Source organism: Mastigoproctus giganteus, chromosome 9 (genome assembly GCF_048544385.1).
Source record: "Mastigoproctus giganteus isolate SK-2022 chromosome 9, ASM4854438v1, whole genome shotgun sequence".
Classification (NCBI taxonomy): domain Eukaryota; kingdom Metazoa; phylum Arthropoda; class Arachnida; order Uropygi; family Thelyphonidae; genus Mastigoproctus; species Mastigoproctus giganteus.
Genome location: NC_143583.1, coordinates 68,807,834 through 68,821,361, shown reverse-complemented (window position 1 = coordinate 68,821,361; position 13,528 = coordinate 68,807,834). Strand labels below are relative to the sequence as shown.

The window sequence follows — 13,528 nt, the reverse complement described above, 5'->3', positions numbered from 1 at the left end:
ATCAAGATCAGTATCTAGAGGGTGCCCACAAGGCTCTATATTGGGTCCTTTTACATGGAACATGGTGCTGCAGCAGTGGCTCTCCCGATCTTTCGGTAACGTCAAAATAATAGCATATGCAGACGATCTCACCATCTTGGTAAATGGTAACTCTAGGACCGATCTTGAAAATACCGCAAATTTTGTTCTCCGGGATCTCTACGATTGGACTGTGGCCAATAAGCTTAAAATCAGCTTGTCAAAAACAAAGATGATGATTCTTGGATCAAAGTTGGATATCACTCGTCCTCCGTTGGTCAAGATCAACAACATTCGTCTTCCCATAGTTAAAGAGTACAAGGTTCTAGGAGTGGTAATTGATTCCAGTCTCAATTTTATTCCTCATTTGACAAACTTATCATCTAAAATACGTAGATTTACTGGTGCAATTGTTAGGGTGTCCCGTGTTGAATGGGGGCTCTCCAGAAAAACTTTAAGGATTTATTACAATGCAGTTTTCTTCCCTTTAATCACGTATGCTGCCGGTGCATGGTTTCACAGGGCACGGCTCAAACACGTCATTACAAAACTCGCCTCATTGCAGAGAACCATTTTGCGGTGCTTAGTTAAGGCATGTAGGACAGTCTCGACGCAAGCTCTGCAAGTACTAGCCGGAACATTACCTTTAGACTTGCAGGTTACTTATAGAGGCTTTTTATACAGACTGAAAAGGCAGATTGAGACCGAATTTCTTGGAATAACCATCAACCTTCAAGATGATGCTAAAAGAGAAAGAAGGAGACTGTGGAACGAGTTAGTAAACATTTGGCAGTCTCAATGGGATACAGCTCCCGTTGGTGCAACAACGAGAAAATTTATACCACAAGTTTCATTTCTCCTTGATAAACGTGTTCGATCGTGGTTCTGCATGGACATATTCACGTCGTATCTGTTGACAGGACATGGATCGATGAACCAGAGTCTTCTTAGGTTCAATTTATCACAAACAGACCTCTGTTCGTGTGGATCGCCAGAGAGTTGGGATCACATCTTGTTTCATTGCTCCCTGTATGACGATCTCAGACTTCCTCTTCAAGCACTTACTAATTTTCAATCAGGACAGGAGTCGTCTCTGCTTCAAAGCTCGGAGTCATTTCAGATTCTTCAGACTTTCGCTCAAGGCGTATTTCTTCGAAGGCGTTCAGTGTCGACAGATCTCAACAGAATGTAGCACAACGGTCTGCTGATGCATAGCTGGTTAGATCTCCTTTAATAAGACATAAACTCAAATCCTCAAGAAATGAAATTTTCCTCGGCCTGCAGACAAAATTAAGTGCTTTTTTTTTTTTTTATTTTATTTATTTATTTATTTTTATTTATTATTTTTAATTTATTTTATTATTTATTTATATAAATGTTTTATTTTAATAATTTTGGTTCCAAATCCAGCACCACGGGTGATCATTTTTTTCCCCCTCTGGAATGGGCCCCCAGAGGATCCTGGCCTACCTTCTGACAACATTAGGTGGGTCAGAGTCTCTCTTGAGACAGTATGTGCTTTACATGGACTGGCCCACCTTCCCGTGGTGTGGACGAGTACCCAGAATCATCTGTCCAGGTGACTGATGCTTCTGGGTAGCCAAGCGGCCAGAACAGAACAACAAAACACACACATAATACACACAAACCGACGTCACACACATATCTGGCCCATTTGTAGTGCTATGTTCTTCACAGAGATACGAGGCGGAGTTGAACAAACGTTCTAGGAGTCGCCCTTTACATATACACATGTCCACATGGGGAGATAAAGACAGAAGAATGAGGTCAATAGGGAAGACGACCCCAGGTGGAATCAGTGGGGGCATGCCCATATCCCACCAGAGGGGTCGGGGAGGAAACAGAGAAGCCGTCACCTTCCCTGGGGTGAGGGAGAAGAAAGGGCCGAACAAAGGAGCCGGCTCAGATCGCCAACGTGGCATGTATGCAGCAAAGCTGTGGCTTCGCCAGGTCCGCGACAGTGTCCCGTCCAATAGTTGGTCATTTTCTATGTTTCGGGCATGCCTGAGATTTTTTTAAAAATATATATATGGTTCATGTGGTATGTAGCATATTGTGCCCTTTGTTCATCCGGCCTATTAGCCGCCAGGTCCCTGGTGGGACCTGATATTTCCACACCCTGCCACGTGGAGGCTGGCCGGGTGTACCCAATGAGGCTATTTTACTCTGGCGGGTCCTGCCACTTACTTTCCTGAGATTTCGTGGCTAGGACCTAAAAAAAAAAAAAAAAAAAAAAAAAATATATATATATATATATATATATATATATATATATATATATATAATAAAATACATTGGAGAAATCGCGAGCGTAGTTTAGTTAGTTAAGGTTCTTTTAAACATCGTTTGGGGTTTACACTGAAACTCTGTAAGACCTAAAAAGGTCGGGCATAAATTTTGGTGGGTCTTAAATTTTGATGTTGGGCTGATCGCTATGTAAGATGACAGTTTGGGGTGGGGAGGCAGAAGACTGGGGTGGAAGTAGGAAGCAAAGGGGTCGATAGAGAAGATGACCCCCCCGTTTTTCAGTGGAGCATGCCCATGCCCCACCAGAGGGAAAGAAGGGTGGCAAGGGAAGAAGAGGGTTCTCCCCCTGCGAGGAAATGGGGTTTAAAGAGGATCCTGCAGGTGCAGGATCTGAGAGCCAGATGGCGCTCTACTCTAGCTCTGGGACGCTTCAGTGTTGGTCTCTTTAAGGAATTTCGTCAGGGTGACGAGAATTTGTCTTGTCTGGGGTAGTTTTCCTCAAGATAGTTGTTTTCTCCTGTTAGCAACTTTGATTAGTCTTTTAGGCACTAATGGTGCATTTTTCTGTATTGTTGATTCTGGTTTGTTTGAGTTTCTCCGTTGTTCTGGTTCATCCATTCCTTCTAAGTTTAGGCTTTTCTATTGAGTGTTGTCTTCCTGCTGGACAGGTTGTAGTGAAGTCGGTCGGTGTCGAAAAAAATATTGCCTCGTGTAAGTTGCTTGATTTCTATCTGTACGATTTTAATGAATGGCCTGATAAACTTTCTAAAAGCGCCAAGTGGGTGAATTTCATTGAAATATAAAATTTCAATGAAATTCACCCACTAGGAGTCGAGTTATTATGGACGAATGAAGACAATAGGGGGTTTAAAACTCGGGGAGGGATATCTCATTTAGAGCATTTTAGTTATGTTAATTTTACAATTAATTAATATCAAATGCTGTTGGCAATCAAAAAACATGTCTTGAATTAGGAAGCCAAGAACAATTTGAAGAACATTTGGGAAAGATGAATTAAAAACAATTAGACCGCATCGGTTCCCAACCGGTGGTTCGCGAGAGTGTTCCAGGGGGTTCACACTAAAAATTCTTAGTAATGGCTTCTGCTTATATCAGCGTTTTCCAAACTTTTTTAGTCACGGAACACTTTTCATCTCACAACATATTCACGGAACACTTAACGAAACAGAAGTTTAGCCGGAGCCAAATAACTGTTGCTAATATTTTATTACATATGACGGACGCACTGTGCATGAGGAGCTTCTTTATTTCCAACACATGTAAAGCCGAAATTCAAATAACTGTCATTATACTTTCGTTTTGGTCTTTTATTAGTTGGTTCCTGTTTTTTAACTTCGGATTTTTGGGGAACAAAAGGCTGCGATTATTCATCCTCACTTTGAAGTGTGACAATATTGTGTTCGTTTTCATCGACCACTATTGCACTAGAAGTACTTTGCTTCTCGTTTTAAAGATCCTTTTTTCAACCACAAATCCATGGTCACATATTTTAATAATAATATTTCGAAATACTAATAATTATAAAAAAATATATTATATAAGGAAGTGAGTTTAGTTATGATATCGCTTCGCTTCCTCCTCTCCTTCAACCCATGTACTCCAGGCTGCTAAATCGCATACTAATGGCATACTAGATCACCACATTGCTACTTTTTCGTGACGTCATTACCTCTACGCATACTTTGCATCTCTCTGCAAAGCCCGCGAAATTGAAGTGTTCCGCGGTCTATTTGATTATTAGCCTATGCCAGTATATTAATAACCGAAAAAAATTATGTTAAATATTATAATGATACAAAGGTGGTTTACACTACAAATATGCAATATTTATTTATTTTTAACTATTAATTACGATTTTTTGCGGAACACTTGTTCACGGAGCACAGTTTGAGAAACGCTGGTTTAGATTTACATAGGTATATTTTTGTGTAAACTACAAAATATAACTAATAATAAACAATAAAGTAAGATAAAATTAAATAAAAAGTAAAGAATTGCCAAAGAAAGAAACCACATCTCCTTATAATTAGTTAACTATCTTACACTATATTGTGTTATTATTATTATTAGCCATATAGTGCAAGGAAGCCTTGAGGCTTATGCTGTACCAGCCAAAAAAAAAAAAAAAAAAAAAAAAAATTTCTGAATTACCCTGAGAGAGAGAGAGAGAGAGAGAGAGACAGAAGTAAAAGGGAATCATCAAGAAAGAGAAGAATGATGATATTCAGCTCAGGACCCTGGGTGTGCCAAGTCCCATACTCATCAGATGTGAGCCCCTGGGTTAAATATGTTTTCCATATTAATTTTTTTTTTTTTTTCATTCTTAAAGGCCATTGTTATGCATAGGTACTTAGTTTTTGCCTTTTATTAATAAAGATTTTATATGATTACGCATTATCGCTTATGAACACGTAATGGAAATATTTTATAATAAAAATGCAGAACTATAATTCGATTTCAGAGAATATAGGCTTAGGTTCGCGAAAAAACATTACGTTGAAAGGAGTTCGCGATAAAAATATTATGTTGAAAGGGGTTAGCGAGGCAAGAAATGTTGGGAACCGCTGAATTACAGGAATCCCTCTCCGGCCGTGTATTTATGATAACATGGTTTTAGATTTGTATACTAAAAGTTTTCATCCGCACTTTTTTCTTGTCGTGGTTCAGTCGCATTACAAAAAATAACAAAAATTCACAAAGTTCGTTCACAAAATAACACCATAATTATCGTTCTAACCTTCTAAGAACACATTGAGAGAGTATGGTGGGCAGTGCTGGATTTCGGCGGTCTGGGACTGTGCCCTGGGCTCCCCGACCTTGGGGGCTGGACTGTAAAGGAACTGTGCCACTACACATCGGTAACTCTTCTCAGTGATGCACTTGTCAGTAAGGCGCCTCCGTAGCCAGGTGGCCTGCCCACCTGGCAGCAGTGCGTAGCACACGCTTCTTGATTAGACCGGGATTCGAGCCCATGACCACCAAATACGGAGGATGCGGAAAGATCAGAGAATGACCTTTCCGCATATCCCGGAGCAATATGGCCTTAGTTGCTAATGCTGCTAAAAACCAAATAACAAACAAACTTGTCAATAATAGAATAGCAATTACTTAAAAAAAAAACCTATGTATGGTACAAACTTGTCAGTACCATACATAGGGTTATTACTGTATCTTATTCAGTAATGTAAATTAACATTTATTTTACTCTGTATTTATTACTTGAGAGGAAAAATAAACGCACATTGAACGTTTAGAGTCTAAACGTTCAGTGTGCTGAAAGTGTGTGAATATCTTGTTTCATCACCTTGTTCTTAACTCTTTTTTTAATTGTGTGGTCAACCTTATCACAATTTTACTTTGTATAAATGGAAAGTTAAATTTACAGGTTTTTTTTTTTTTTTCATATATTGTATTTATCATAATTATTGTTTTTCCCAATTCCCTTACGTATAGCCTTTTTCTAATAAAAATACAACCCCCTCCCCTCCAAGCGAGATTTTCGAGCAGTCCTATGCAGAGGCGGACTGGGTCAAAAATTCTTACCCTGAGAAAGCTTGTAGATGCCACATACTAGTGTTTATGGCTAAAATCACACCGGCTTCCGGCCCACCGCGGTAGCCTCTGGTCCAAAGGCTTTAAAAAGCGTACATACCAACTATGATAACAGTAACGTGCATTGCCTTTATTTCATCAGACGATTAATAGATTCATAGTAGCCTTCCGTCCGTTTTTACGTGTAGTGCATTTGCACCAATTTCTGTTCCTGAATTATTAATCTCGCTTGGGGGGGGGTTGTATTTTTATTAGAATAAGGGAATTGGGAAAAATACTTTTCAGTTTGCTACTGCATTGGAGATGGATTAACAGGGGATTTATTACTACGTTTTTCTTTTAGAAGTTTGTTTATTTATGGCTTCAGCCTTGACGAAAGCATTAATAAAACAGGATTAGAATCGGGATTTTAATAAATCTTATAAAGGACCTCAGATGTTATGATTGCAGGGGCAATCAGGTTTTAAATAAGTATTCGACATTGAATACAGATTAGCCTAATTATTCTTGATTATTGAAATTACAAGGCCTGCTAGAGGTCTGAAAGCATAACCACTTTGTTTTCTGTCCCCCCTTGACAGAAGACGACTTTGGGGGGAGAGAGACAACCTAAGGAAAATACTTTATCCACTCTAAAAAAAATTAGTTCGTAACTAGTGTACTTTTAAGGCATCATGAACCAGCAACCGCTAAAACTTCAAGGTAACATTATGGGTCCCCTGTATAATCTATTCTTCGCGCAAATCTGGGGAGAGGAGGACTAGTGCACCCTGGGAGCGTCCTGAATGTGCGATATATTAGAATTCCACAGAGGATCAAAACATCTGGGTGGAAGTTAATGTACCTTTTCAAGTACATACTAATAAACTACCTAATATTTTATCGAGGTTAACGTCTTCAGATTTTTATATAAAGTATCCACGTAATGTCCTTTAAATAACTATATTTAGACTGGAAGGCCATTAAGCACACACGTATCTAGCGCCAGTTGGTGTCCAGCATGTGAACTTATCCAACCTGTACGAAAGAATGTCATAGTCAGTGGTGTATTCGGGCTGGAACGACGTTCCGGTACTTTTTTCTAAATGTCATAATAGAAAATCGTTAAATTTATACACCTAATATTATGAAACAATGGCATAATCAAAGGGGAGGGAGAAATATCTATTTTACCCATTTCTACTAAAAATATATATTAATAGTAATCTTTAAAATTAATAGATTTCTTTAAAAATTTATTTAAAAACAAAAATATAAATTTCGCAATGAAACTTGAACGTTTCTTACCAAAGGACAATGTGTTAGATAAAGAGATCCAACGAATGAGATATACTGTGATGCGTGCGAACGATACATTTTGATTCGCCATGAGCTGAACGCTAGAACTGGTTGTTCTATGAACCGTAAGTCTGATTCAGTTAATGTACAGTCGATGTGGCGTTATCATATAGTCTTCTAGAGAACGAGCGTTCCGATACTATTTTTTTTTTTAGCAATACACCTCTGGTCATAGTCCTTATTATTTTATTTATTTAATTTTTTTATTATTTTAGCATCTTTAATGATTTAGAATTGAAACGCGCAGTGATTATCACATTGTATAAGGCAGGGCTTAGGTTGCATCTTGAATACTGATACAGAATTTGGAAGCCTCATGTTAGGAAGGATGCGGATCTGTTCGAACGGATACACAGAAGAGCAGAGTAACATGATTGTCAGGGGCGCAAAGGCTCCTCCTACCAAGAATGACTTCAGTGCTGCAAATTGTAAGGTCTGGAAATTAGGCGCCCGATAGGAGACCTGATTAAAGCGTTTAAGGCTTTAAATGAATTTAGTAAACTGAATACTGATGACATCCCTACCCTTTCTCACACGCATAAGGGTTTGTTGTTGCTTGTTTTTAAGAGCATTAGCAACTAAGGCCATATTGCTCCGGGGATATGTGGTGGTCGTTCCCTGACCTTTCCGCATCCTCCATATTTGGTGGTCACGGGCTCGAACCCCGGTCTGATCAAGAAGCGTGTGCTACGCACTGCTGCTCCTGCCCACCTGGCTACGGAGGCGCCTACGCATAAGGGGTTTTAAATTTAAAGAGGATGGCCGCAAGATAGATGTGTGAAAATTAACTTTTAGCTTAAAAGTAATCGATCTTTAGAAGTTGGTGGTTTGAATAAATTTAAAGAAGGATTACACAAATTATTAGAACGGATGTAAAAATGAAGCGGAAAAAAAAAAACTAGTTTTTTTTTTTTTTTTTTTTTTTTCTGATGCGGTATATGCTCATTTCCTTGCATAATAAGCCACTACTAATGTTAATACAGTTTAGGTTACCATTTATTTGTATTCCCTTGCATTATTACCTGAAGCGAAAGCTTCGTCCTTGACCCTACTCTCCCTACATTATTATTCCATTGCCAGAGCCTTGTTGTTGATGCTGCCCAGATGTTGCTTGTCTGCCACTATTAGGTTAAGTGTACGTTAAGCGTCTAATGCTATGAGGCGCCAGATAGTGTATATTGCGCGTATTGTTTTCTGCATGAAAAACCATTCAAACCTTGCCTGAGAGACCGATTAACTTAACCACTTTTTTTTTTTTTTTTTTTTTTGAGAAAAAGGCCATAATTTATGGCCAATCTCGTCATCTCGCATCGGGATTGGAACTGGTGTGGAAGGATGGTGGTTATAACCACCCTCCTCCCACACCAGTTACAAGCTAAAGGTTATAATGATTTATGCACCAACGTCGAGCCATGATGATGAAGAGGTTGAAAATATGTACCCCGAAATTGAGAGTCTTCTAGATGAGCAGAAACCCCACTACACTATCATTATGGGGGACTTCAATGCTAAGGTTGGAAAGAGACAAAACAGCACAGAAAGGAGAACTATAGGAAATTTTGGAATTGGTGAAAGAAATGAAAGAGGTGAAAGACTTGTGGAATTGCAGAATCTTTATGATTTTCAGTAATGAACATTTTTTTCAAGAAAAGGGCGAACAGAAAGTGGACATGGAAGAACCCAAATGGATTAACAACTAATGAAATCAACTTCATCCTCACTAACAGAAGATATATCGTGAATGATGTTACTGTCCTGAACAAGGTAAATGTTGGAAGCGATCACAGAATGGTAAGATGCACACTTGATTTAGATGTAAGAAAAGAAAGGAAAAAACTGACTCGAGTAAACAATATGAAGGTCTTTACGATAACAGAAGAGGAGAAAAAGCAGTATGTACTGGAACTTAAGAACAAGTTTGAGCTTCTGCAGAGGCTCAGGACCAAGATATCGACGAGGAATATTACAACTTTCTGAAAGTGATAAAGCCCAAGAAACCTGTAGGTAAAAAGAAATCCAAAGAAGAAAAAATTAGTCAAACAATTGTCATGATGAACCGAAGACGACAAATGAAGAGCAAGATAAACACTGACAAGGAGAAAATTGAGTATACTGAGTTATGCAAAGCCATTAGAAAGAGACTCAGAGAGGACATAAGAAGATTTAACACAAGAAAAGTAGGACCAGCATTAGGTTCTAGCTGGAAGTAGAGAAGAATAAATGGATGGATAGCATTCAGGAATTATAGTCACATACTGAGGAGCAATATCCTAGTTTGTCTGAAACATAAAATAATGAACCAATGTATACTCCCCACCATGACTTATGGAAGTGAAACTTGGGCACTCACCAAAAGAATGGAAGAGAAGTTGAACTACACAGCGAAGAATGGAACGAATTATATTGGGAATCAGACTGTTAGATAAGAAGAGAAACACATGGATTAGGCAGCAAACTCAAGTAAAGGATATTCTTATCAAAACTAAAGAACTAAAATGGTCTTAGGCAGGACATATAGCTCGAAGACATGATGACAGATGGAATAAGAGAATAACAGAATGGTACCCAAGAGGAGGTAGAAAAAAACCTGGACGACAACGACGGAGATGGACAGATGAAATTCACGAGTTTGTGGGTAGTAAGTGGATGGCCATTGCACAAAACATAAGGAACTGGAAAGTTGCTGGAGAGGCCTTCATCCTGCAGTGGATTGAAAATTGCTGATGATGATGAATGCAAAATTTATTGCAGTCAAGGAATGGGATAATGAAATAAATAATACAGCTGATATTCTAAATTGCATATGAGCGTTGCACAATAAATAAAAAAAAAAGAAGAAAAATTCTGTGTATACTCCAAGACCACCACGGTCAGAGGAGTTCACAAGATAGAGAAAATACAAGAAACAGTATTTAGTAGTCGTGCTGCTGGCTTGAGCCACGGTCGCACCAATGCCCATAATCACTTTTTTTTTTCCAACTTTCTGGCCACCAGTGTATTTCTAAGTACATATTTACAGTGTATTTAGAAAATTTAAAGGTGATCTTATTTTATCTTCTCTGTTAGAGAAGGTAAAGTATGACCAATATAAATAGGATGTCTGTGGAAACTTCAAGGTGCTGGGGTTCCCTCTGAGTTTTCAAGTTGGTTTCACGAAGTTCCTTTGCTTTCTCTGTCTGCCTTCTCTGGGACAGCAGAGCAGTATATGAGGTGTCTACAGGAAAAGAGACAGTTGAGTCAGAATTAAGTTGCACCTTGTCGCACACAGTGTAGTTAACAATTTGGTTCTTTAAAAAAGCCTTGCTTCCACCACTCAGTATCAAACCGAGATCGGCCAGGCAAGTAAGCATTGTCTTCTCAAGGCGGCAGTGCTTTAGCTCAGTGGTCTCAAACTGGCGGCCCCTGAAGCAATTTTACACGGCCCGCTAATACATTTCAATTATGTATTCGTTGTAATTACGGTGCTTATATTCATTCTCATTTTGTTTTAAAAAAATTCCGGCCCGTCAGCTGCTTTCAGATCGTGCATTCGGCCCGCATGCAATTTGAGTTTGAGACCACTGCTTTAGCTAATTAAAGCAAATTTGGCTTCACAAGAACGATCGACGTTCAGCGAAGTTCCAGGAAGTTGTTTCGCCTTGTAGTGAATTACTCTCTTGATAACATCGAGTGAAATTTATTAAGAATTTCATAGAGAATTTCATTATAAAGAAATAAAAAAATTATAAAGAACTAGTTGATAAATTACGGGAAAATGGGATTTAGAATATCAAGTTGCTTTACTTTACTGTCACCTGGATTTTTTCAGATCAAATCTGGACGATGTTGATGAACAGCATGTGGAGAGATTCTCCTAGAACATAGTCATTGTTCATATTTATATATTAATTTTGTTAATAAATCTGATTACAAGTATTTAGTAGCGTTTATTGCATATTTATTTTTCTTCCATTTGTGGGCAAATGCAATTCAAAAACAAAATCATATTGGAATCAGCATACATGAATTCATAAACACCAAGACATGCAGATAAATATTGTAGAACTTTTTTTTTTATTATTTGTTACATAGTTTTATTGAGTACTGACAATTGTGTTTTCTTTCTTTCTTTTTTTTTTTTTTTTTTTTTAAATCATATCGATTAGCCTCGGCAAAAGTAAACAGATTTGTAGTTTCTCCCATAGATATTATGTATCAGTAAGTGTCGTTCTGTAAACAGTGAAGCAGTCATCGTGGAACCTGAATATTATCTCGTGTTTAATTATATCTCGGATGTTTCCGAGACTTTGAGACATGTTTATATGAACATTTTTCTTATTTTTAGCTGTGGATTATGCCCTATATTTGTTGCGTGAATCTTGAAACACCCTGTATATTTAAAAATATACAGGGTGTTTCAAACAAAAAAAAAATATGTTTCTATTATTATTATTATTATTATTACTACTAGCCATATAGTGCAAGGAAGCCTGAGGCTTATGCTGCACCAGCCAAAAAAAAAAAAAAAATTCCCGAGTTACCCTGAGTGAGAGAGAGAGAGAGAGAAGTAGAAGGGAATCACCAAGAAAGAGAAGAATGATGATATCCAGCTCAGGACCCTGGGTGTGCCAAGCCCATACTCACTAGATGTGAGCCCCTGGGGGTTTCGATATATATAAAAAAAAAAAAAAAAAAATGCTTTATTAAACTCCTATCTTTTGTTTATTTGAAAATAGCTTTCGCATGAAGGAGTGAACTTCAAAAAAAAATAATAATAATAAAATCATTCGCCCCAACCTGGCACAAACAATGTGTTTTGCTCAAATAGTTGTTGCATTGTCAGTAGGCTGGCTGGCTCGCTCACGCTATAAACAGATAATTTCTGAACTGCACAGACGCTACATCTGTTTTTTTTTTTTTAGATTAATTAATGTGTTTTCGTAAAGGTCGGCCACTCCATTGAAATTCAGCTTGCCTGAAATTGAAGTTGTTTACATCTCTGTTGACACTGATTTAACAAAATTAAGTACATCATTACACTATCAGGACACAAAGTTTCACCTTTTCAGAATCTCTGATCAGGAGATGATTGAGGGGAGGGGGCGGTGAAAGAAATAGTTATTTTTATGAAAAATACACATTTCCACTTTATAACTAATTTTAAAAAATAAAAATTAATTAAAACATTATTTAATATATAATACTGTATTATAAAAAAATTGTAAAATACACATTATTATTATTAACATCTGTTTATTGCTCTCCTTTAGAGCCATCCCCTGGACAGCAGTAGGCTAGGGGGGGGGGTGATTATTGCATTCACAGGTTAAGGCAGGGACATGTGTCTGGGGTTGCATGGACCCACGTGTACTTAACCTGAAAGGAACAGTATTTACAGAATTTCTTAATTACATACCTGAAAATTGTGGAATACCGTAGTATCCCAAACTAAGCAAAATAATATTTGATCACAAGTGCTTGATAAAACGTGAAGTATATGTACAAGCAGGTATTTCCTTAGTTGAGGCAATCCATATTTTCCTTCTTGTGGGGTTCCTGAGAGTCATAACGATAGATTTATGTATGTGTCCATTAGTTTCTGGTGTCTGTAAGTGTGATGCTAGCAGGTTGGGTGGAGGACCTTAGCTATCAATCGCAGATATGTCGGACCATTCATGTTATGTTTTTGAGGGAAGGAAGCCATTAAGAAATAATTTTACGTCCGATTGAATTCAGGAGTGTGTTGAAGTACTCTACAAAAAATCATTGAGGTAAATTCCTCTTTATTTCTATATATTAATATACAAATGTAGAACTCATTTGAGCATCATAGCCCTTTTTTTATTTGTCTTAGTATATAACAGTATTTTAGCAGTGGTATTTGTCATTTTGAGATAGGAGTTTGAAATTTTTAAAAATGTTTTTTTTCTAGCTTAGTGCCAAAGATAATAAATGGTGGTATTGCTGGAATCATTGGGGTTACTTGTGTTTTTCCTATTGATCTTGTAAAGACAAGGCTCCAGAATCAACAAATAGGACCACATGGAGAGAGAATGTACAACTCTATGTAAGTATTATACTTCATTTTTTTGTGTTCACACACACACACACACACCTATATATAAATATAGGTGTATATGGTTCAGGCTACCAAGTTAGCGAGTGTAGACTAGCTTTTGCCTGGGGGGGGGGCTATAGACGATATATAAATGAAATGGTGTTATAAAATAATATGATACTAAATAATGAAAGTAACATTAAAATGTTGATAAACAATAAAAATTCTAAATACAAAGTAAAGTGCAAATACATTCCCTCACTTGGCCATCAATCTGCTACTTGTCCAGGGTAT

The 13,528-nt window shown here is 37.7% G+C and overlaps 1 protein-coding gene across 2 annotated transcripts in view; it reads left to right on the top strand.

The window, feature by feature from the left end:
- Window positions 1-13,528, top strand: part of LOC150080424 (mitochondrial glutamate carrier 1-like) — a 112,642-nt gene that overhangs the window by 61,150 nt on the left and 37,964 nt on the right. For both annotated transcript variants that reach the window (XM_090381765.1, XM_090381764.1), the window contains exon 2: window positions 13,109-13,243. In XM_090381765.1, the coding sequence (XP_090237891.1) occupies window positions 13,109-13,243 (135 nt within the window). The remainder of the gene's footprint in view (window positions 1-13,108; window positions 13,244-13,528) is intronic.